General features: G+C 40.7%; 1 protein-coding gene across 3 annotated transcripts in view; it reads left to right on the forward strand.

Moving 5' to 3' along the window:
• LOC124552633 (protein CREG1) overlaps positions 1–26,437 on the forward strand; it is a 53,511-nt gene that overhangs the window by 22,562 nt on the left and 4,512 nt on the right. For all 3 annotated transcript variants that reach the window (XM_047126959.1, XM_047126958.1, XM_047126960.1), the window contains exons 3-5: positions 15,031–15,185; positions 16,334–16,453; positions 26,359–26,437. In XM_047126959.1, the coding sequence (XP_046982915.1) occupies positions 15,031–15,185; positions 16,334–16,453; positions 26,359–26,437 (354 nt within the window). The remainder of the gene's footprint in view (positions 1–15,030; positions 15,186–16,333; positions 16,454–26,358) is intronic.

The following is a 26,437-nucleotide window of genomic DNA, read 5'->3' on the forward strand; positions in this document are numbered from 1 at the left end:
TCAGGCAACATGAGCTGTGACTGGCTTACAAAGCGCGTCACAATGTCGATTTTAATGCTTCGGAAAGTAACATGCGGTGTTTGGTGGAATTCGAATCTATACCTTCGTAACACGGAAATATGCAGTGTATATGTTGCTGCACATCAAAGATCTTTCCAAAACGTGTTTTTTCCCCTGAGTTTCATCTTCTGAAGTGCCGGGAAATTCTACGCCGGTGTATAAAACCATAAACCATAGAAGGATTGATAAGTGCCGAGAAAAAGTATACTGTCACTTAACACGGAAAAAGTGTATTTTCACCCGGGAGAAAGTGTATTTTCAACCGGGAAATCCGGGAATTATTTTTCCTTGTCCATGTAGACACCCTGAACTACTTCAAAAACTGAATATTGTTATCATGTAAATTAATTAGTTTCACAGAGTTTGGAATATTTTATTTAAATGTTTAATAACCAGTCTTTATAACTAGTGCTGTCGCTATTCGCAGAAATACAAATTAGCTCACAGTGTTTTTCTTAGAATGTCATGTACTAGAACTTGACTTAAGCATAATTTCTAAATAGCTAGTTTCCCAGTTACTAAGTGTACCATTATAATCAGCACATCAGAGACGTTATCTTGCATAATGAATTTAAGTGGGAAACAGTTAGTTGACATTTTGAAATATTCCAGCACATACCACATGTATAATATTTGAGATGTAAAGCAAAGGTGAAAACATTAATTATTAATGGGAGTTGAATTCATAACAAATGGAATAGTTAAAACTTGCTGTGTCACAATACACAGATAAAATTCGTCATAAAAATGGCCTTGCCAGTCCTGCCATATTGTGGTGAAACTAGATTGCAAACTAAAAGAGACATATCTTAATTTTAAAGCAAGTGAAGATGAAGATAGCCCTACTGTTTTCTATTCATCTAGTCACATTATGCTGTGCTGCAATGTGAACATGTACAGGTAGCTATAAATGTGGGTGCCTGACATAAGGATCTCAGTTCCTGTTCAGTCTTGCAGTTCTCATAAAACATTTTAATTTTTTTCATTTTAGCTCATTACTTTAAGAATTGAACAACATGACAGCATCTGTCCCCATATTATTTGTCATAGTCCCAGGCAAAATTTGTAACAATATTAAATAGAAATCCAGAAGAGATTGTTTGCAGTTCGTGGTCTCGTAGTCGCATTCTCACTTCCTGAGCACAGGGTCACGGGTTCGATTCCCTGTGGAGTCAGGGATTTACACCTGCCTCGAGATGACTGGGTGTTTGTGTTGTCCTCCTCATTTCATCCCTGAAAGTGGCGAGATTGGACTGAGTAAAGGTTGGGAATTTGTACGGGCGCTGATATCCATACAGTTGAGCGCCCCACAGTCCAAACATCATCATCATCATCATCTGGAAGAGACTGAACAGAAGACATGTTTGCAGATGGCATGGTGATATGAGATGAGGATGAAACAGAAGTCCAAAGGCAGTAAGATGCATGGAACCAGGAGAGAGAAAATTTAGAATGAGAGTAAGCATAGTGATGACCAGGAAAAGGAAGGGAAAAGAGGAAAGATAAAACTCAATGAAAAAATTTGGAAGTGATCAGAAGTTCCAAGGGCGTAGAAGGTGTCACCATAAATGATGGCAAGATAGCTGAGGAATCTGGTAAAGAAAACAACTTCCACCAGAGTGTAAGGGGTATTCTGTGGAATAGAGACATTACAAAGAAGTATAAAAAATTCTATATTCAACTTATTGTGAAGCCATATATCAACAAAAGAAATCAATTTTTGAGAATATAATGTAACTGGACTGATAAAAAATCTAATCACCAAGTGACAGCAGGAGAAAATACGTATGAAAGTTCTGTAAATGTGCAAGCCTTAGGAGCCAGTGGCTCCTTCTTCTGGTGAAAGAGTCTAAGGGAAAGGAAGAGGGATGAAGGAAAAGATCTGGTGAGGTTTATGAAAGGGAGAGTTATGGAAAAGTCACCCAGAACCCTGGATCAAGAGAGATACACCAGACATGATGAGAAGGAAAGACTGATTGTTGGAGACGGCAGAGAACGAATTTGAAATTTTCAAATCTTGTCCAGTGCAATCTCCAACAATCAGGGCAACAAAGCTGTTTGGGATCCGCATGAAATGTGTGTTAAGAGTCCTTTGGCATGGGGTACATGTGAGCTCAAATCTGGTGTTTTAACTGACTGCCACCGTGGTTACTTAAGAGGCCCAGAGTAATTTTAGATTTAGTACAGTAGAGGAGAGATTGCACACCAGCTTCTGTTTTTAATACTCTTTTTTTCCAATATTTTGAATGAGCACTGTATGTAGCTATTTTCACAGCTGGCTCTAAACTGGGGGACTCTGTTCGTTGTTCTTTTGTTTTCCCGGACCATGTCCTCCAGATTTGGTTTCCTCCGGTGTTCACTATATTCGTTGCTAAACTATCTGCAATCTTGAAGGCACTGGAGCAGATGAGATGTGCCATGCCTGCTAGATTCTCTGCTGTTCTGACTCCCTGAGTGCCCTTCAGCCACTGCAATGCTTCTATCCAGCTGCTAAAGTAGTCCAGGATATTCAGGACACACTCCTCTGACTACAAAGGCTGGGGAAGGAGGTGTTATTTTGCTGGGTGCCAGGGCGTCGTGGGTATTGCAGGCTACAAAAGAGCAGATATGGCAGCAAAGGAAGTGTATTGTGTTCCTCAGTTGCTTCAGTGTGCTGTCCTCCTGCATGCTATCATCTCACTGTTGAGGCGCAGAGTCCTACATCGGTGGGAAGATGACTGGCTGGAAGTGACAGACAACAAACTCCATCCAGTGAAGCCCACGATGCGGGCATGGTGTACCTCCCAACCACGCAGATGGGTCGAGGTGTTCCTTACTCGTCTTCACATAAGCCACAGTCCCACGACCCATGGCTTCTTGCTCCGGTGAGAGGACCCTCCAGTGTTTGGTGCTTATGGTGTACAAATCACTGTGTGCCACATTTACTAGACTGTGTTTTATTTTCTGACCAGCAGGCAGCGACAGATTTGCCGACAGATGTGCCCCCTATTTTTAGTAACATTCAAACGAATATGATGAGAGTTTCAAGGTTTTGTGATCTGTCCAACTTGTTTCCAAAAATTTTGGGGAGGAAGTTTTCAACGTGTTAATAGTGTGACCGGCTAACACATGTTTGTAAGTGATCAGTCAGTCACATTTCTGTGTGCCTTTCTTTTAGCTCCTCTGTCTTTCTATCTTTTTACTTTTGTTTTAAGCCCACGTATAGCACCTTTCACCCTTTCTTCCTTGTCTTAAGGCATGTGTGATAGTGATTGCGCAGGTCAAAGTGAGTGATGTGAGAGTGCTTGAGTGTTATTTTATAGGTTTTTCTCCTCACTATGTGAAACTGTATGGGACTGAACTGCTAAGGTCATCGGTCCCTAAGCTTAACACTACTTAACCTAAATTATCCTAAGGACAAACACACACACACACACACACACACACACACACACACACACGTGCGCACGAGGGAGGATGCGAACCTCCGCCAGGACCAGCCGCACAGTCCATGACTGCAGCGCCTTAGACCGCCCTCGGCTAATCCCGCGCGGCTAACCATTTTTGTACTTTTACCCACAATTGTTTCTTTAATGTGTGTAAGGGTGCTGATAACCTTGCTGTTGAGCGCCTGTAAGCTCAAAAAAATAAAAATAAAAACTCCCATAGTATTAGTAATTTGTTTCCCCAAGAATCATTTTACAATGACACAGGATCTGTCAGCTTAAGAGATGGAAAATGTGAGTCATATATACTGTAGTGGGTTGGCTTTTCTACATATTTGAAGTCTTATCTGCTTGTCAGCTTCGAACGAGTTTTTTACCTATTCCTGACTAATGACAGTTTTGTGTGAAACTGATCTTTCCCTCTTGCTGGAGGGCTGGGAAACCATTGTTCTGTTGTGTTCTCAGTTACTTTTGTTTTACAGACATTAAACTGTGGTCCAAGGCATATTTCAGTGCCTAACATTTAATATCTTAATCTACGTCTACATCTATACTCTGCTTAAGAGTGCATGGCAGAGAGTACATCCCATTGTATCAGTTATTAGCATTTATTTCTGTTCCATTCATGTATGAAGTGTGGGAAGAATGATAGTTTGCCTGCCTCTGTGTATTCAGTAATTTATTCTAATCTTATCCTCAAGGACTCTATGAGAGTGATACATAGGGGTTTGCGGAGTGTCCATAGAGTAATCACTTAAAGCCGGTTTTTGAAACTCTCGTAATAGACTTTCTCAGGATAGTTTACATCTGTCTTCAAGAGTCTGCCAGTTCAGTTTCTTCAGTATCTCTATGACTCTCTCCCATGGATTAAACAAACCTGTGACCATTCATGCTGCCCTTCTTTGTATACATTCTATATTCCCTGTTAGTCCTATATGGTACATGCCCCACACGCTTGAGCAATATTCTAGAACTGGTTGCTTGAGTGATTTGTAAGCAATTGTAGACTGATTGCACTTCTCCATTTTTCTAACAATTAACCGAAGCCTATTACCTGCTTTGCCCATGATTGAACCTATGTGATCATTCCATTTCATATCCCTACAAAATGTTACACCCAGGTATCTGTATGAGTTGTCGATTCCAGCAGTGACTCATTGATATTGTAGTCGTAGGATACAATGTTTTCGTTTTGTGAAGTGCAAAATTTTACATTTCTGAACATTTATAGCAAGTTGCCAATCTCTGCACCATGTTGAAATCTTATCAAGATCTGACAGAATATTTATGCAGCTTCTCTCTGATAATAATTCATTATAGATATCTGCACCATCTGCAAAAAGCCTGATTTTATTATTAACATTGTCTTCAAGGTCATTAATATACAACATGAACAGCAATTGTTCCAACACACTTCCCTGGGCCATACCTGAAGTTACTTCTATCTTATCCTGACTTATGATGACTCTCCATCCAAGATAACGTGCTGTGTCCTCCCTACAAAAAAGTCCTCAATCCAGTCACAGATTTCACTTTTGACAATAAGCATAGGTGCAGTACTGAGTCAAATGCTTTTCAGAAATCAAGAAATGCTGCACCTTCCCAGTTGCCATGATACAAAGCTTTCAGTATGTCTTGTCAGAAAAGTGCAAGTTGGGTTTCACATGATCGATGTTTTCGAAATCCATGGTGGCTGGCACTGAGGAGGTCATTCTGATCAAGAAACATCATTTTGTTTGATCTCAAAATATCTTCTAAGGTTCTACAACAGTTCTATGTCAAGGATATTGGATGGCAGTTTTGTGGATCACTTCTACTACCCTTCTTGTAGATAGGTGTGACCTGTGCCTTTTTCCAAAACTGGGCTCGGCTTTTTGTTTGAGAAATATATGATAGATTATATTTAGAAGAGGGGCTAACTTAGCTCCGAATTCAGTATAGAATCTGACAGGAATTCCATTGGATCCTGAAGCTTTGTTCAGTTGTAACAGTTTCAGCTGTTTCTCAACATCACTGACATTCATACTTATTTCATTCATCTTTTCAGTGGTACGAGGCTTACATTGGGGCAAATTTCCTGTGTTTTCCTTTGCAAAGGAACATTTGAAAATGAAATTAAGCATTTTAGCTTTTGCTTTGGTACTCTCAATTTCAGTTCCTATCTCATTCGGTAGGGGCTGGACATTAGCTTTGGTGCCGCTAACGGGCTTTTCATACGACCAGAATTTCTTTGGGTTCTGCGAAAGATCACTTCACAGTATTCAGCTGCAGCTTTCTGTACCTAGTATTATGTGAGCTTCGCTGCTTTTCGTGAGTGCTTTAAACTCTGGCACTTATTTGTGAATGTTTTGGCAGTTTACCATTTGGATTTTAACACTCTTATCTGTGGGGGTCATTTATTTCGATCTTACACTAATACTTCAATGTTTCCTACAGCTATCATTATCTGGATTGCACAGAGAGTTGCCTAATTTAAATAAATAAATTTAAAAATACCATGTGTTCACTGCACACACCTGAGTAACAGCCTGTGATGTGTAGTCCAGTGGACACATCATCGGAGGCTAAAGGACTAAGATAGCAGTTCTGAATTGAAACAAGTTCAGCACACTGAAATGTTTGTACATATTAGTGCACGGGTTGGGTTCGGCTGGGTCAGCTCAGAATCACGCCAGTGTGTCTTTTAGAGCGTGTAGCGAGGAGGAGTTGATGCTGTTTACTTTATTTAGCATTAAGGCCGACAAATTGCGAGGATATGTGTAAACTGTTTGGCTCACTGAGCTTGTTTAAGTTTTAAATTGCTATCTGAGTCTTCCTAGACCATGATGATGTCTCCAGCATCAGCAGACAAAAAGTTAGGCACAGAAATGAGTTCTGCCACAGACTAATGTTCATAAAGCGAAATCCACCAAGAACGCCAATAGTGGCTGTGAAAGCTTGCATTGTATGATCAAACTTTCTTCATTTGGTTAGGATGGCAAAGCTGCTCTTCACACAGGTGTTTTGTATTTGAACGACTGTCATGGAGGCCAGGAACAAGTCAACAAGATGCTAACTGTGACCTAGAACTCTTTTTATTAACTACAGGTATGCCCGCACGTACTGCAAGCATGACCTAGTGTCCACATCTGGGTCAAGTGGAGTGAAATGGTAGTAGCATGTCAGTCATTGCAAGAAGTCCGAGGCCTTGACATGTGTGACAACAGGACTTGGCTAGTGGAATCTGATACATGATAAAACTCTGTTGGATGCAGCTGACACTGACTCAGCTTCAGAAACTATCACAACTTCACTGCTCGGCTCCTGTAGCGACTTGCAGAGTGTGTACTGGGGCAGCACAAGTGGCTCCGTACTCCAGACGTCAGCATACGAGCAGCAATTGACGAACGAGCAATAGCTGCTAAGCAGATAAATAGGTGGATGTTCCGGTTGCCAAATGGCTCAAGTGAATGATCCCTATGATGGACCCCTGGGCCACACGACTGTCCAGTGCTGGATACCCCCAGTGGTTGGATGAGCTCATATAAATAATGTCTCGTGGCCACTTATTTTGCTGCAGCTGGTGGTGGGATTATGAAGCGAGGTTGATACACTGCTGACTTGGCACCCTGTGTGTTAAAGAGTGCTGCGAGGCTGTTGTATTAGTCGACCACAATATTATTGCTCCTGGACTTAAGGCACTTCAGTCAGCTTGTGTGTTTATCTATGCACTTGAAGCTGATAAGAATGTGCTCTGCTATTTTAACAACCAGACAATTTGCTCATGAAGGTATTAGTAGTTCTATAGGGTATAAGATAGTTGAAAAAGTTGATGGAGTTTTTGTTTACTGTAATGTCATCAGGTGTTTCCTACAATGGCCATGGGAGGCCTAGTGCATATCATCGTAGTTGGGTAATAAAATGGACAACAGTTCATGCTTCAGTGTTGTTGTCATTGGTGAGGAAACTGCAGCAACAGGCACTGAAAGTATGTCATACCTCTCTGCTGCAACAATAAAAGTCGTGAATCTGCATGTGTGTTTAATAAGGAGAGGACAGGGACAGGGACAGGATTAACCAGTATTATTTTGAAGAGGAATGCCCAGTCTCAGCTTGGCAAATCAATCTTCTGTATGCAAGGCTGTGAGTTTGCCATGAAATTTCAAGATAAGCCAATGCCAGTTCTGTTAACTCCTCACAGACTCAAAGATGTCAGAGTCCTCTGGAGGTAAAAAGAAAAAGTACGTGGTCTCGCAAAAAAGCAATGAGTTAGGACTGCTGATTATTTACAGCTACCAGTGGTAATGAGCATTAGAAAGTGATGTAGAGATTGCAGCACATGAAAGTGAGAGATAAGATCTAATATCACATGGTCTCTGCAAAGTACTGGTATGTATCCATCCTTGCTTAGAAAAAATTCCTGGCTCTTATTTTATGAATAATTAAATTTGTTGGTACAGCAGTACTATTTATTTCTCTTTTTGTATAGATCCTATGCCCTTTACTCAAAAAATAGAACTCTGTATCTATTCCACCTCAAATTTAGGGACACACGTCATAACAAACTAAAGGCATTGATTTGTTGCTGTAGCTATGTATCTGTCTCTTGCTGTCCACAGCATTTGGTTGTAATTTTTGCAGTTCATTCAGTTGAATGCATTGAATTATTAGAAATGCAAATCACATGAAATTTCCAATAACTCCCCTACCCCACCCCTCCCCTTTTAAATTTCTTATATTGGCAAGTGCATGTATAGTTCATCTCCCATATTGAGTGATTTATGTTCATGTTTCCTTGGCAGAGCCTTGAGCATTATTATGTGGTGTTAAATGCAGTCGGTTGATGGAACAATGTGAGATAATGCCCTCTATGCCAAGTTAACGTCTTCCAAATGAACAGCTTTGTTTCTGTGCCAAAGCCATAAAATGAAATCTTGCACCTGAAAATAACCTTACATTTTGTTTAGCAGCCAAGTTAATTAAAGCTGTGAGCTTTGTGTGTTTCTAGCACAATGATTCCAAAAATTGCTGCCAACCAGATTCTTGGGCAATTGTATGACAGTATTGGCAAGTGCGCTCTCTCTCTCTCTCTCTCTCTCTCTCTCTCTCTCTCTCTCTCTCTCTCTCTCTCTCTCTTATTTTTCTCCCAAGAGAATTTATTAACAGCTTGTGAAACACTAAAGCAGTGCAGGCTATACATTTTCATTTTGTGTAGAGTATTTCCTCAGCATATAAGTTTTTTAACAGAGCTCTCGTATTTCTGTGGCTATGTATGTTTTCTGTCCCTGGCTTTTCACTTCACTCACAGAATATATTTATATAAAGCGTAAGGTAGGCCAGGCATGGCGAGTGTAATGTAATTTAATGAATTGGCCACTGTCAATAGTGACTATTATCCAGTAGCTGAAAGGTCTTGTGGAAAAGTTTTATTAAGTAGTTTATCTACAGATCTGCCATTTTGACTGAAAAAGGACACAATTAGCATACATTAATATTATCTTATTGAAAGACACACACACACACACACACACACACACACCTTATTTGGTAGCTTCAAGCACCTTGCAAATTTGAAGATACTTCCATCACAATTTGTTGAAATTTAGTGCAAAACTCATTAGGAACTCACTGCTATTATCTCAGTAACCATACACAATTCTTTTTGCATAAAACCAGAATTAATTGTGTAACCTTTGTACACATTATGTTATAGTTATTTAGCTGCCTTAGCCAGATATTTGGCTGTTTTTTCATTGAGTATTGGTTATGTGAAATTATCTTTTGAAAAAGGAAGTCATATAAGTTGCTATTCAAAGTGAAAAATATGAGACTAAAGTATTTATTTCACGAAAGTGAACAGTGAATACAGTATGTGGTGTCCTCCCCATCATTTTGTAGGAAGCTGTTCAGAGGCTCATGCATTTTAACCGTCTCCTCACAATATGTATATTAGTGAATATACGTATTGTGAGGAGAGGGTTCAGAAACTATCCTTCACAATCTTGAGCTACAGCACTATAAAGCAAAAAAAAACCTTTATTACTCATTACCAAATCTAGAGTGGCTCAGAAAGAGGTTCAATATGCAGCGTCAAAACTATTTGATCATTTGCCCACGAATCAAAATGCCTGACAGATACCAGGGCAATTTTTAAATCTGGCCTAAAATCATATCTTCAGGACAACTCCTTCTATTCCATAGATGAATTTTTAGTTAAAAATTGCTAGCATATGTAGTTAAAAAAACTAAATTTATCTCCAGTTACATGGCTAGTGTTATAGAATAATATTTTCATCATCGTTTTTTGTTTCCCTCTTACTCAGCACCAGTCTGGGTTGAGACATTGATGGTACCTCTGCACCATATTTTGTCCATAATTTTTTTGCTACAGCCCAGAATTCTTCTTAAACTGATCTTCATAGAGTCAGTCCATATTGATCTAGGTCTCCCTCTTGTCCTCAGAGTTGGCCTCCATCCTTCACTTTGGTATTCTTCCATTTTCTATTCTCTTCACATGTCCAAACCATTTTAACATTCTTCCCTCAATTCTGTCACTCAACTTTTCAAAGCCAGTTACCTTCCTAATGTTCTCTCTCTCTCTCTCTCTCTCTCTCTCTCTCTCTCTCTCTCTCTCTCTCTCTTTGTTTTCCATGATGTACTACTGAGGAATTTAATTTCACTGGTTTTGATTCTACTCATCTATCTTCTCGTCATTGTTCAGGTCTCTAATGTGTATGCCAACATGGTTGTAAAGTAAACCTTGTACAGGATCTCCCTTCCCTAGACGAAGCCCCTCACACACTAGTAAATTGAATTGCTTTGTTGTAACTTTTTGCTACCTTCTGCTTTCATTTTTACATTCTAATTAAGTTCAGGCCAGTGTACTACTTAGTTAGCTGTGGCATGTAGCTCATAGCCAGACTACAAACACATGTTAAGTGTACGTTCCCTTATATGGGGAGCATTCAATAAGTAAGTTCCCATTATTTTATAATTTAAAAAAATTATGCACAATTTATCATGTTGAAATAATTTTATTGTCATTGTACAATGCTTCTCTTACATTTCTTCATATTCACCATGTTTATCCAAGCATTTTTGATAATGTTGTGAGCATGTGGGTGCTATTCTGTTATTCTGCGCTACGGATTAATCTGAGATGTACCCTTTACCCTGTGGCTCCTGCAAGGTGCAATTTCCACCCCCACACTATTACAGATGTCAGACAGACGCTCCTAACGTTCTAAAGAGAAATATCTGAAAAACTTTCAGCAATAAAGATCTTCTAGAGTCATCCGCTGTAAGGAAATGACACAAAAATTCACAAAATTTCTTACGTAACTAGTGGGATACTTGAGTACTGGAGTAGTGCTAGTTAGTGTAAGAAAATCTGAGAATAGTTATGAACTTAACACGTTATTTCCGGGTTCTTTTCGGAATGTGAAGTTACCTCTTAAGGATAGGATTCGCTAATGAAATTTCTATACAAAGTTTGAGATTGTTATTTGCTGTCTGCGCCGCTCGCTGCTGACAAATAAGATAATTCTCGTTCTATCTGGATTGACCTTCACTAATCAAACTCTCCCTACGCCTTGATGAAGTCAAGGACTCCTATTCCCCCCTAGTCTAACTATTGGCATGGTACACCAGTCAGATAACCAGTCCACCGTGATGCCACTCAAAAATTCGCTCGCAGGCATTTAACTATAACTCTGTCCGTTCACACCGCACAATAAGTGTGGCGGCCAACACAGTGAACAATGCTTAATCGCAAGGACTCAGTATAGAGTCGCACTTTGATTCGCTCTCGACAGAGGTGCTCTCCCAGTGAAGTACTGAGGGGAGACTTGTTCCTCGCTCTTTGAGTACACGTACGAGCGCGCACGCTCTCGTTACGTGTTCTCGCTCCAAGAGCGACAACGGAACGGCCCCTCCCCATGCCAGACATGAAGGGGTATATCTTTCAGTCTCTTCCATTACTCCTTCAGCTCAAGGCGTCAGAAATATTGTCTGCCAAGCAGCATTGCTTTTCTAAAACGGGAGAATGACGTTTCATTTAAGGCGACCAATCCGGAAATCTGTAGTATGGGCGTTTGGCGTTTGCTGTCTCCCTGTGAAAATCTTCGAAACTGCATGCTATGTGTAAAGAATGCGTAGGCTGGCTACTCCCACAAAATGTAGCGGAATTTGCTTTTAAGCCGAACACGGGGTCGTTCCTCCTTTCACTCAGGCAACCGCTGTCTGCTCTACGGGCGGTCACCGGCCGACGTAGATGGGTCGGGACCGGCCTCCTGGCGTGCGGTTGCCTCTCTCGAACTAAAAGCTCCCGTGACTATCGTGTCTGGAATGTATGTGTGTACGCCAGCCTCGAGTATTTCAACCACAGTGCGCACTTGAAATTTATTAGTTATTTGCATATCGTTTACATGAATTCATACAACATTGACTTTATCTTATCGAGTTTGGGTTCGAATGAAGCGTCTTGATGTGCGGAAAATGATTGTGAGGGTGGAATATGTAAGCAATGAAGGTCAGGAGACCACGACGTCTTACAATGTGACACAAGTTTTTTCAGCCTATTGTTGTATCAGGTTGGGTCCTGTGCTCTTAACCAGCTGTTCACTGTTGGTGTGACTTCATCATCAGTGTTGAAGTGCTTACCTTCAAGATGACCTTGGAGTTCGCATCTGACATCTGTGAGTGTTTATTTTACCTTGACTTCACACGTAGGTGGTGGTCACGTTAACGGGACTATACTGTGAATAATAAACGTTACACACCATTTATCCAGTTGAAATAATTGACAATGTGCAGTGCTTCTGTCACTTTTCTATGTAGTCACCTTGTTTTCCCAATATTTTTGGTAATGTGACCAGTTTTTACAAAGCCACGTGGGGCAAGGTCTGGTAAATATGGAGGAGATTGGAAACACTTCCCAGTTGAATCTTGAGAGCTCCACCTGGGTCATTAGAGTTGTATAAGACCAAACATTATCATGAAGGAAGAGAAATTTGTGAAACAAAAGTTCAGGATGTTTTCTTTTGATAGGAGCTAGCAGTTTCCTCAGGATGTTACAGTACTTCTTTGCATTCACTTTGGTGCTGTGAGGCAGGTTGTGGCAGTCCCAAAAGGTGGCTGTCATAACTTTTGCTGTTGAATGAGTGACCTTTGCCTTTATTTGGTCACTTTTACTAGGTTTCTTCAACACAGTGCTCTTGGTGTTTTCTCTCAGGGATTGAATGATTGACCCAGGTTTCATTTCCAGTGACAAGACAGTTGAAGAGCAGATCTCCCTCTGTCTGATGCATTTCCAGAAACGATCTGGCCAAATTCATCCATTGCTGCTTGTGGACATCACTCAGCAAATGTGGCACCCACCTTGTACAAACACTGCAGTAGTGATAGTATTCTGTCAGGGTCTTTGTGATGGGGCTCAATTATGGCTCAAGGAGGTAGCTGCATTGGCTCAAGGAGGTAGCTGCATTAAGATATTGTCAGTCGTAACACTGTGATTGTCTCCAGAACACTGCAAACCACAAAAAGGGCATCACCACATGTCACTATAGTGGTTCCCTAGAGATAAAGGTTGACTCCCAACAGATATTGACAGCAGATAGTTGTTTTACACAAAACACAAATGAGAGTGCAGCTCACAAGCAGACACTGTAGTGGTAACTCCATGATAACTAGCAGAATACTGGCAAAGTACTGTGGAATGCTTTGTAAGACAGCATGAATGTTGTCAGTGCATACCATTCAGACTCCAGCCTTCAGAACATCAGTGTGTACCATCTCCAATAGTTCGTGCCTGGTAAAGCACTGCAGTGTTCAAACCAACCTTGGGAATGCACACACCTTTATTTTTTTTAGTATGTTTAAACAAGTAAATTGTGGAAGTAGTTATTCAAAATGAGAAATGTGAGTGGGATGACTTTGATGCACTGGTGCAGGAAACTGGTAGGCATTAGGCAGGGAGTTGAAAATGCCCAGATGTTAAAAAAAAAGTGAAAAAGTGCCTTATCAATTACTGCTTCTACAATTTATCAGAATATTTGGACTCTGATAAGTAAATTCTGATAGTGATGTCCGTAAAATTACATAAATGCTTAGCTCAAAGCAATAGATAGAAACAGCAGCTGAGTGGTTTAAGAGGGGGAACACTGGCCTTTTTACAAGTAGTTGTTTTTTCATGTAAATAAAAAAAAAAATTCCCTGAGGACAGAATTAAAATTTCTGGAAGCTAGGTTGGTTTTTGTACTTTTCCTGTTATGTGTCTGTTGGCACTGCTAAATATTTTGCCTCCTGAAGTGGTTAGTCCCGGCCAGAGATAGATAAAAGTGTGTAATATAAGTAACAACATCCATTTGATTATGTGAACTGTTCAAGGTATTGAGATGCGATTTTCAGCGAATGATAGCAAGCAGAGGGGTACATAATTTTGTTGAATGTTTAATCTTCCTAACTGCATACAGCTCGTGGTCTAGTAGCTAGTGCTGCTGCCTCTAGACCACAGGGACCAGTGTTTGCTTCCTGACTGGGTTGGGGATTTAATTGGCTTGGGATTGTGTGTGTGTGTGTGTGTGTGTGTGTGTGTGTGTGTGTGTGTGTGTGTGTGTGTGTTCATCACTCGTCTTATCTTCATCACGTGCACATGTCGCCAGAGTTTTGTCTAACAGAAAGACTTGTACCTCTCAGCCAAACCATTCTAGATGGCATCTCCTGGCTAATAAAGCCATACCGTCATGTCATTCTTGCTCTTGACTCTTCAGCTAAAATATTGAAACAAATAAAGTTTTTAAACTAGAACGATATACTTCATGGCATTCAAAAGCTCATGAAGAAAACAGGTATATGATGATTATTGATGTTTCCTAAGCCCCTTCTAATACGCTAGAAATTAATATAAAGGTCAATTTGCAGCAATTGTACCTGGGCCTCTGTCTGTGTCACATAAAGTAGGGCAAGGAAGAAACATGTTTTATTTTAGCAGTGTAACCTATCTTTTTGCTACATATAATACCTTTGCTACATGCAACAACAGCCAATTGTGGCCACCTTTTGGTCTTTCTGTTTTAGCGCATTTCTCAGATACTTTTGCAATAATGTTTCAGTGCCAAATTAACAAGTGTAATGTCGCTGTCCTCACCTTTCCAAGAGCTTTGGAATGAAGTTAACAAAAGTTCGTTGTGTCATCTGAAAAACTGTACTTACTTCAATGTACAGTTGATACAGGAGTTAAGAGAATTAAACATGTAACAGTATCATCTGCTGCTCTGGGTACCATCATTTTACAAAAACCTTATTTTGATACCTCAGACCATTCATGAAATAAAGTGTGTATTACTTCTTCCTTTACTCACCCTGTATACATAAAGTAATTTAGAAGTTGATTCCTGTACTTGTCAGCTTGAGTTGAGCAATACTAACCAGTGCTGTTCCTGGCTATTAACAGCTCTGCACCCATGAAGTCTCTCCTCCGTGATGGAATTTACAGAACATGATGTGCAAGTGACTGAGGGATCAGCTGACCACTAAGACCTTTGTTAACTTTTTTTCCCTTTTCTAGATTGGGCAGCCATGTCAACCATCTCCTCCATGCCCGGTTCGTGGAGCTACCCGTTCAACAACATCGTGTCTGTGAGCGATGGCCCAGTGGACAGCAGTTCGGGGATTCCTTACATGTACCTCACCCCACAGGACATGAGTGTCCAGGACCTGATGGTAAGTACATAGGTTGTCTAATCTCTTGTCCTGAAACAGTTCAGAAGGGAGCTGTTCAATTCATATTTGTGTGCAAGTCTAACACAGTAATTGTAGATGAGGATTTTGGTGAAAACAGTGCAGGTTTAGCATCCTTACTAAAATATTATAGGATTCATGAAGGTAAAAATTGTTAAGAACATACATTTAAAATGTAAAACTCTTATTAAACTCTGATTCACTCCCTCTTAGTCTTCTTCTTCTTCCTCCCCCCCCCCCCCCCCCTCCCGTCCCCTGGGCACACACAACCATAGCAAATGGAAAAACATATTACTAGCCTGGTTATTATTTTGCTAATTTTCTATTAGAATCAAAACCAAACAATGAACTGTGTTTGTAGTGTAATATCCTGGAAAATTTCTGTACACTGGTCACAGCTCGTTCACGAGTCTCTAACGTGATGTTGTAAACGTTTCTCCAATGAAGCATTTCGAGGGCTTACATATTGTTAATAGCTTCATTATTGTTTAAAATTAGCAGTCCTAATACATAATACATTATTAAGTGCTGATTATACCTTTTTGTATATGTAGATTTGTAGCAAATTGAAACTCAAATCTGACAGCTAACTACATCCAGCTAACAAAAAGTGGGGTAATCCTTTGATCCAGTTGAAAATAAGTGTGTAAGCCCTCAAAACGTGTCTTGGGAGAAAATAGAAAGTGCCTGGCACAGACAACTGTTTTAATTTATCTTGCACTTGTATACTCGTGTAACTACTGCAACTGACAGCCACTTGCACCTGATTACTTGTAGTGAAGCCTTAATCTCCCTCTCAACTTCTTACGGCTACACTTCCTTCAACAACCAAATCAACTGTTCCGTGCTGCTTCAGAATGAATAATTGCAACCCATGCCTCTTACTCAAATTGTACCATACATTTTTCTCCCTCATTCCATTTACTACCTTTTCATTTATTATCTGATCCGATAGTGAAGTATCTTTAGTTGATGTAGTATATTCAATGTGAGATGCCAATTTTAATAAATGAAAAATGTGGCTTTCTCAGTTGTTTCTTTCCGCACTTTATCAGTTTTGTACAAATAACATTACAGATTTTTCCAAATGCGTAGCACTTGTAAGTAACTTTCTGTTGTGTGTTATTTAGAGAGACTACCGAAGCAGTTTGGTGATGAGCTTGGCTCAGTCTGACTACTGCAAGAAGCAAAAGTATGATGCTGAGGATCCCAGATGTGCTAAAGTCATTCTCACTGGCAAGATTAAGAGGGTAAGTACGTATGGTTTTGAGCATAAACATGACGAAAGTAAGGCACAAGAAATAACAAGATACCAGGCAGAAACAGATGAATTTGCACATAGATAAGTTATTAAACACTGTACTGTAATACCCCTGGATGTACACGACAGGTGGGACCGAGTGATAGCTATGCAAGCCAAATTCGCAAAACTCAGGGTTAATTTTTCAAATAAACAAACAAATTACACTGAAGTGCCAAATAAACTGTTATAGGTATACATATTCAAATACAGAGATTTGTAAACAGGCAGAATACAGTGCAATGCCAATACAAGACAGCAAGCATCTGGAGCAGTTGTTGGATTGTTTACTGCTGCTACAATGGCAGGTCATCAAGATTTAAGTGAGTTTGAATGTTGTGTTATAGTCGGCTCATGAGTGATGTGACACAGCGTCTCCGAGGCAGTGATGAAGGGGGGATTTTCCCTTATGACCATTTTATGAGTGTACTGTGAATATCAGAAATCCGGTAAAACAACAAATCTCCAACATCACTGCGGCTGGAAAAAGATCCTGCAAGAACAGGACCAATGATGACTGAAGAGAATTGTTCAACGTGACAGAGAACCCTTCTGCAAATTGCTGCAGATTTCGGTACTGGGCTATCAACAAGCGGCAACATGTGAATCATTCAACAAAACATCATTAATATGGGCTCACAGAGCCGAAGGCCTACTCATGTACCCTTGATCATTGCACAACACTAAGCTTTACACTTTGCCTGGGCCCATCAACACCGACATTGGACTGTTGATGACTGGAAAATTGTTTCGTTTCAAATTGTATCAAGTGGATGAACATGTACAGTTACAGAGACAAGCTCATGAATCCATGGACGTTTCATGTCAGCAGTGGACTGTGTGGAGCGTGTGCAGTTGGAGTGATATGGGATCCCTGATATGTCTAGATACGACTTTGACAGGTGACACATATGTAAGCATCCTGTCTGGTCACCTGTATCCATTCATGTCCATTGTGCATTCTGACAGACTTGGGCAATTCCAGCAGGACAATGGGACATCCCACACGTCCAGAATTGCTACAAAGTGGCTCCAGGAACACTCTTCTTAGTTTAAACACTTCTGCTGGCCACCAAACTCTCCAGAAATGAACAATATATCTGGGATGCATTGTAATGTGCTGTTCAGAAGACATTTCCATCCTCTCATGCTATTATGGATTTATGGGCAGCCCTGCAGGATTCAAGGTGTCAGTTCCCTCCAGCACTGCTTCAGACATTAGTCAAGTCCATGCCACGTTGTGTTGCAGCACTTCTGCGTGCTGGCGGGGGCCCTACATGATATTAGGCAGGTGTACCAGTTTCTTTGGCACTTCAGTGTACGTTCAGTTAGGACCAGAGACTATAGAAAACAAAGTAATTTTGAATGAAAATGTTCAATAAAATGCCCAACAATACAACAAATTACACTATATGATCAAAAGTATCTGAGCACCTGCAAAAAACATACATTTTTCATATTAGGTGCATTGTGCAGCTACCTACCGTCAGGTACTCCATATCAGCGACCTCAGTAGTCATTAGAAATCGTTAGAGAGCAGAATGGGGCACTCCACGGATCTCACGGACTTCGAATGTGGTCACATGATTGGGTGTCACTTGTGTCATACTACGTCTGTATGCGAGATTTCCACACTCCTAAACATCCCTAGGTCCACTGTTTCCAATGTGATAGTGAAGTGGAAAACCTTTACGGCTGACCTTGTCTGTCGACTGACAGACTGTCAACAGTTGAAGAGGGTCGTAATGTGTAATAGGCAGACATCTATCCAGACCATCACACAGGAATTACAAACTGCGTCAGGATCCACTGCAAGTACTGTGACAGTTAAACGGGAGATGAGAAAACTTTGATTTCATGGTTGAGTGGCTGCTCATAAACCACACATCACACTGGTAAATGCCAAACGGTGGCTCACTCGGTGTAAGGAGCATAAACATTGGACGATTGAACAGTGGAAAAATGTTGTATGGAGTACCGAATCACAGTACACAATGTAGTGGTCTGTTGGCAGGGTGTGGGTATGGCAAATGCCTGGTGTACATCATCTGCCAGCATGTGTAGTGCCAACAGTAAAATTTGGAGGTGGTGGTGTTATGGTGTGGTCATGTTTTTCATGGAGAGGGCTTGTGCCGCTTGTTGTTTTGCATGGCATTATCACAGCACAGGCCGACTCTGATGTTTTAAGCACCTTCTTGCTTCCCACTGTTGAAGAGCAATTCTGGGATGGCTATTGCATCTTTCAACATGATGGAGCACCTGTTCATAATGCACGGCCTGTGGCGGGGTGGTTACATGACAATAACATCACTGTAATGGACTGGCCTGCACAGAGTCCTGACCTGAATCCTATAGAAAACCTTTGGGATGTTTTGGAACGCCGACTTCGTGCCAGGTCTCACCGACCAACATTGATACCTCTCCTCAGTGCAGCACTCAGTGATGTATAGGCTGCCATTCCCCAAGAAACCTTGCAGCACCTGATTGAACATATGCCTGCGAGAGTGGAAGCTGTCATAGAGGCTAAGGGTTGGCGAACACCATATTAAATTCCAGCATTACCGATGGAGGGCACCACGAACTTGTAAGTCATTTTCAGCCAGGTGTCCAGATACATTTGATCACACAGTGTACCTTTACAATACACTATTACACATTGCAACAATGTAAAGTGTAGTTATTGTGATGCAGAAGGCTTCAGAAAATGTTATAATGTCATCTGAAGAGTCAATTTCATTTCTTATAATGCAGAATCTCCTTGTAGCATGTTAATAAATTTTTTGTTCCCTGTTTTGTAGCAGAAATAAACATTTAGTTGGTGTTTGTTTTTCTCTAAAATTTATAACTCTCCTTAAATTGAACTGAGGCCTTATATCAAGTTTCCAACTGTCATTTGATCTCATTGAAGTGGGTATAAAGAATCAGGTTATTCAGTGTTTTGCTGGTGTCCATGCATTTGTGTAAGGTCATAAATTGTCAGCTTCTTATTGTGTCAACCCAGCAGTTCTTGAACATGATCAGAAACCACCTCAAAATCGACCAGTTATTCAGTTGCTTTATCAGTTTTATTGGGATCTGGGTGCTGATTCGTCTGGGTTTCAGTGGTGGGGAAGTGGGGGGGGGGGGGGGGGGGGGGGGGGTGGAGGGAATGGACATAGTTTTTTCTGGTGCTATTTAAAGCTTTTTGTGAAAGTTCATTCCAAGACTGTCCAATAATTCTCACAGCACATAAAACATTGAATTGCTTCAAAAAGCCTTTAACAAAGGGCTTATTGTTGCAGGAGGATGATGTGGTCCATTGTTGATTAATAGCATCACAGATTTTTAGTAAAGGGCAGTAACCTTCAACTTCATGTTCGAGGTGACGACTAAACCAATCCTCAAGAAGGGAAGCTGTCACCCAAGCTTTAGCATTTGACTTTCAAATCACAGACAACCCAGATTTAGATGTATTTTTTTGAAACTCGTGTATTTTCTGAGCCATAAACTTAGAAAGATTTTAATTTACAATCACCAGCTGTATTCCTGCCATCGCCACTGTTCTGCATTTGTGCCAGCCATCACTGTCAATCGATCTTCAGCAGCTTTGAAGTCTGAAAAGTTGTTCGCCTCATGCATGATAAAAATTCTTTTAGGAATCTTATTCCAGAACAGACCAGTTTCATCCACGTTGAATGTGGTTTGGCTGGGACAGTCATCGCCTATCATTCCCTCAAGTTTCTACGGATAGAGCAACACAGTCTTTATCATCGCTTGCCACCTTTCCACTTTGTGCGATGGCGTGTGCTAATTATAATGACTTTTGAATTGGTTAAACCAACTGTCACTAGCTTTAAACATTATGTCTTTGGCATCTCCTCAGGTTGTTCTTTCAATCTCTCAAATATCAGTTTAACTTGAGAGCACAATGAGCTCTGATCAACAGGACAATTTTTCACTCTTACTTGATTATCACACCATAATTTTAACATTGTTTCCATTTGTGTGGTAATATCATTATGTTTATGAATGATAATTGAATTCAAAGAATGAGCATTTTCACAGCTTTGAGGTTTTTTCTTTATCTTTTATAACTGTACTAATTTCTGATTCCAGTGGATCAAACTTCTTTGCCAATAAACACATTTTAATTTTTGCATTTAAAACTTTAAAATATCAAGTTTACATTCCAAAGATAATAATTTTCTTTTCTTGTTTGATGCAGATGAATCGGTTCTTCTTCTTCTGGGTGACATTGTTAGAAAGTATCAGTCTGGCCAGCAGTTTTTGTCAATTAAGCCAGCTCGTGGATAAATCGAGTCTGCACAAAGCACGTCCGAACCTGTCATGAGCCGAGCACAATGTGGACAGTGTGTGGGGAATAGAGTTGCACAGTGCTCAGACAGACAAATTGTGTAACCTTGGGTTTGCATAAAAGTAGCATACTCTAGTTGTTGTCATCATTTGCTAAAAAGAGAGCAGGCGGTCACATAAAACAGATTTTGGTTACATGGAGAAATCGTCCGGGACACATTCAGCAGGATATGACGTGTAGAAGTTAACAATGTGAAGCCAACAATGGACAATATTTGTAAACTGACAAATTAGCAATGGCACTGATTACAATCTACAAATCATAAATAAAGAAGGTAGTCTCCAAATTTCAATACAGTTGGCATAGATAGGCAGTAAAGAGAAGAATAAATAAATGAGTGGAATGGCAAGAAGAAGATAAACTAATGGATAGGGAAAGATGGTGGGGTAGATAAAGTATATCAACAGTGGAGCACAAGACAAAAACAAGAAGTTGAAGGGGGAAGGTGGTGGTGGGGGGGGGGGGGGGGGGGGCAGGAGTGGGGTGGAAGAGGGGGGGTGGGGGGATTGCAGAAGATAAGAAAGAGTGATGAGGGTGCATTAAACAGAAATGCTCACTGCTTTTAGGCCGCAATCACATTAGCACTGACATTAGTGGATTCCACTGATGAACAACATTGGCTGATCATTTCAGATCAGTAGGCCAGTATGTGAGCAGTCTTAGTGCAACCAACCTCTTTACCTGAACATATAACTTTGGTCAACAACAGGTGAAATTAAAATCAGTTTGTTTTCCTTGGTCGTATCATACAATGCTCCCACACACAAAACATGAATTGGGAGAAATTTTTTAGTTTAGTACAAGAAAGACCCAAATTTGTGGCATCCTGGGGATGATAAAAGTAATAACAGGGATATGGCTTGAATTCTATGGTGTGAAATTGTTACTTTATTGGAAATGACACATTTTGAACTACTTAAAAATTTAATATTAATTAACGGAACATTTGAAACTTCCTGGCAGATTAAAACTGTGTGCCCGACCGAGACTCGAACTCGGGACCTTTGCCTTTTGCAGGCAAGTGCTCTACCATCTGAGCTACCAAAGCACGACTCACGCCCGGTACTCACAGCTTTACTTCTGCCAGTATCTCGTCTCCTACCTTCCAAACTTTACAGAAGCTCTCCTGCAAACCTTGCAGAACTAGCACTCCTGAAAGAAAGGATATTGCGGAGACATGGCTTAGCCACAGCCTGGGGGATGTTTCCAGAATGAGATTTTCACTCTGCAGCAGAGTGTGCGCTGATATGAAACTTCCTGGCAGATTACAACTGTGTGCCCGACCGAGACTCGAACTCGGGACCTTTGCCTTTCGCGGGCAAGTGCTCTACCATGTGAGCTACCGAAGCATGACTCACGCCTGGTACTCACAGCTTTACTTCTGCCAGTATCTCGTCTCCTACCTTCCAAACTTTACAGAAGCTCTCCTGCGAACCATGCAGAACTAGCACTCCTGAAAGAAAAGATATTGCGGAGACGTGGCTTAGCCACAGCCTGGGGGATGTTTCCAGAATGAGATTTTCACTCTGCTCAGATGGTAGAGCACTTGCCCGTGAAAGGCAAAGGTCCCGAGTTCGAGTCTCGGTCGGGCACACAGTTTTAATCTGCCAGGAAGTTTCATATCAGCGCACACTCCGCTGCAGAGTGAAAATCTCATTCTGGGAACTGAACATTTCCTTACAGTACATCTTCTATGGCATTTCATTTCCATGTCTATTTTTAAAATGTAGCATGTCATGGAGAAAAAGTTTCTGTTGGAAAAATTAGCCCTAGATTATGACATCAAAATATCATATGTCAAACTGACAAAAGCTATGTATGTAAATTTTGAAGAATCATGTGACTGTGGTGGATCTTTTTTAGCTGTGGTAGGTTGATGTTAACTGTCTGAGAATTACCATTACTACTTACTGTTGTTTGTGTGCTAGTAGGATGGTGATTCTGTTGTATGCGGTTGTTTGTAAATGGGGTATATGTGTTTCCACTTTTCAGTGTGTTAGGTGTTTGGAATATCTTATTCTGAATTTGTGTTTGTCTTTCATACATGTGCTGTATGATGATAATTGAAGGTTAGTCAACATGTCTGTTTTGCTGAAGTTGTGCAGAGTGTTTGTAATCTTGCTTTTAAAGGCCACAACAAATCATCTTAAATATGTAATAGAAAATTTTGTCTTCATTTCATTTATTCTTAAAAATTGTCTTATTATTCCAGTAGCTAAGGAGAGAGTGTTCAGCACTCGCCACATTCTTTTTGAGATGGATTTGGATTAGAATAGATTCCTAACTGGTTCTGACCAGTACTAACAGAGGAGAGAGTAAACACTGTGACAGACCTGTCAGCCGATATTACCGGGCGACCTCTGGTGGCAGCATCTGACATCATACTTATTCTGTAGGGCCTAGCGGAAATAGTTTACCTATTCCTAGCACTGACCTGTTATTTGTCAGGTGCGCATCCAAGATGTAATCAAAAAGTATGGGGAATTTTTGTTTCTCTTAAAGAATCGTTATTTATTTGTCGACTTAACTTTGTGTCCTCAAACATTAATACACTTGTACCAGTGCTGTTTCCAATCTGGGGAGCACTTCTGGAGCACACTTCTCATTATGGTGTTCAGCTCCTTGAGCAGTTCTGTTCTTATATCATCAGTGGCAGCAAAGCAATGTCCTTTCATGGTTCTTTTCACCCTGGGGAGTGGAGAGAGGTGTCAAGAAGCTGTGTCCGGCAGATACTGTGTCTGAGGCAACTTAATGGTTTTGGTGGCTCCATAATGGTGTGGCATGTGTTTACATGAATGAGCACTGATGCACGAGCGGAAGCATTATTGTGATGCAATTTCCGTGAGTGGTTTTGCCACAATTCTGGTTGTTTCCTTCGGATTTCTTCATGCAAATGGCGCATAGCTTCCGAGTAGTACTTCTTATTGACTGTACAACCATAAGGCAGGAACTCATGATGCACTATCCCACTGTAATTGAAGAATACAGTGAGAAGAACCTTCCCATATGATTGATCTTGTTGAATTTTTTTCGGTCTTGGCTCTTCATGAAGTTTCCACTGCAAAGAGTGGGTGTCGGTTTTGATGTCATACACATACACTGATGTTTTGCCACCTGTTATAACCTTCTTCAGAAGTTCTGGATTGTTGTTGACTTATTGATTTAGCAACTTCAGAGCAATGTCTGCATTGCTACTTTGGAACAAATGATAATTAATTGAAACCCTCAGCTGCCGACAGGTGTTGTTGACATACCTCGATGGGGACAGCTGAAAATGTGTGCCCTGACCGGGACTCGAACCAGGGATCTCCTACTTACAAGGCAGACGCTCTATCCATCTGAGCCACCGAGGACACAGATGAATAGCATGACTGCAGGGACTTATCCCTTGCACGCCTCCCGTGAGACCCACATTCCCAACTGTTCACAATCTGCATATGTAATGTACCTAATAGATACTTGCCCATCTACTCATTACTCGCGCACACTAAGGTGACGATTTCCGTAAGAGTTCGGGCAACCTGTGCGCATTCGCACAGACGAAGGTCAATGGCTAGGTAGCCTTTAACTATATATGAAGATAGTAACTGTTCTTGAATGAGAATGGTATATGTTCTTTTGAGAACAGTTACTATCTTTATATATCGTTAAAGGCTACCTAGCCACTGACCTTCATCTGAGTGAATGTGCACAGGTTGCCCCAACTCTTATGGGAATCGTTACCTTAGTGTGCGCGAGTAATGAGTAGATGGGCAAATATCTATTAGGTACATTACATATGTAAATTGTGGACAGTTGGGAATATGGGTCTCATGGAAAGCGTGTAGGGGATAAGTTCCTGCAGTCACGCTATTCATCTGTGTCGTCGGTGGCTCAGATGGATAGAGCGTCTGCCGTGTAAGCAGGAGATCCCGGGTTCGAGTCCGTCTGGGCACACATTTTCAGCTGTCCCCATCGAGGTATATCAACAACACCTGTCGGCAGCTGAGGATTTCAATTAATTATCATTTATTCTAGATAAGCTGCAAGGTCATCAATGGTATCTGTTCTTTCGAGAACAGTTACTATCTTCATATATATTTTGGAACAAACTTTCCTGCTACACATTTCATGCGCAAAACATCTGAAAAAATGCTTGGCATGAGCCGAAGAATATGCCAACGCCATCAGCAACCCCTCTTAAGGTGATTTGGTGATCTTACAGAACTGTTTTCTTTATTTCCTCCACATTGTCGTGGATAATTTATATGCTAGGGCCTCAGGCGTGGTTATAATGTTCAGTGTCTTCTTGACCCTCTTTGAAACGTTTGTACCATTTGTAAACTCATGTCTTGGTCATAGTAGATTTACCAAAAGCAACAGTCAATATTTTGATTGGGGTGTTGCACTTAATTCCATTTTCAAGCAAAATTTAATGCAAATTCTTTGCTCCATCTTTTTTGAAAGTAAAATTTTGCCAAGCGCTTGAAGACACCTATAACCTTTTCACTTGTCAACAATAAAGTAAATATTTAAAACAGCAGAAAATGCCAACATACCTTAGAAACATGTGTACCAACAAGGTAAAGGAAATTTGAAAATCAGGTGTGTAAAGCATGTGAAATTAAAAATTCTCATTACTTTTTTATCACACCTTGTATCTGTGTAGTGTGGATGACTGAATTCTCTCTTCCTTTGGGAAGAGAAAAGTATAGATTGGACAAGGTTAAAAACAACGGGCAAGGTACTTGGATAAGAGTGTTCGTTGTCCTTCCAACATATAGCTTCCTCTAAGCCTGGGGTTTGAATGCCATGCTCTCCAATTTTAACCTCTCTCTCTCTCTCTCTCTCTCTCTCTCTCTCCCTCCCCCCCTCTCCCCCCCCCCCCCAAATCCCACCCCCTCTGCCCCTCCCTAACCCTCTCCTCAAGGAAAGAACTATCAGTTCGGAAAGTCAGTCAGTATAGGTTATTTGCTTTTATTTGTGTCTATCAGCAGTACCGTCATTCCTTTTCAAGTATTGGCCTGCAATTCTGTCTCACAATTTCATAGTTTTCTCAGGAGAATTTTCATTTTTCGATTCAACTGGCTGTTGTTCCTGGTGTGTTATGGGATGAAAGGAAGGGACAAGGTGAAACTCAGTTCTGACACTTGGCCTTATTAAAGAAAGAACCTAAATGTTCTGCCTTCTCAAAGGACTTCTGTAGATTTCAGAACGAATCTGTCACTGTACAGTGAAGTGTTTGAAACCTCTCAGCAGATTAAAACTATGTAATGTACTGGAGCCTTGCCTTCCACACGCAATAACTTTTGAATGCAAGATTGGGATTTGAGCTCCAGTCTGGCACACAATTTTAATCTGTGTGCTGTAGATTTACTTATAGCCATTTAATCGGTAGATTAGTTTGTCTTCATCTTATTTTAGTGTTGTTTGTCTTCATTTGATTTTAGTGTCATCCCTAACCTATCTTTATACATGTTGACATACAAAGCAGCTTATTAAAAAATATGCTTCTTCCACAGGTGAAGGACCCAGTTGAGTTGGCCTTTGCTCAGAATGCTCTTTTCAGCAGACACCCTGTAATGAAGACTTGGCCTCCAG

The sequence above is a fragment of the Schistocerca americana genome, chromosome 10, assembly GCF_021461395.2.
Source record: "Schistocerca americana isolate TAMUIC-IGC-003095 chromosome 10, iqSchAmer2.1, whole genome shotgun sequence".
Lineage (NCBI taxonomy): Eukaryota > Metazoa > Arthropoda > Insecta > Orthoptera > Acrididae > Schistocerca > Schistocerca americana.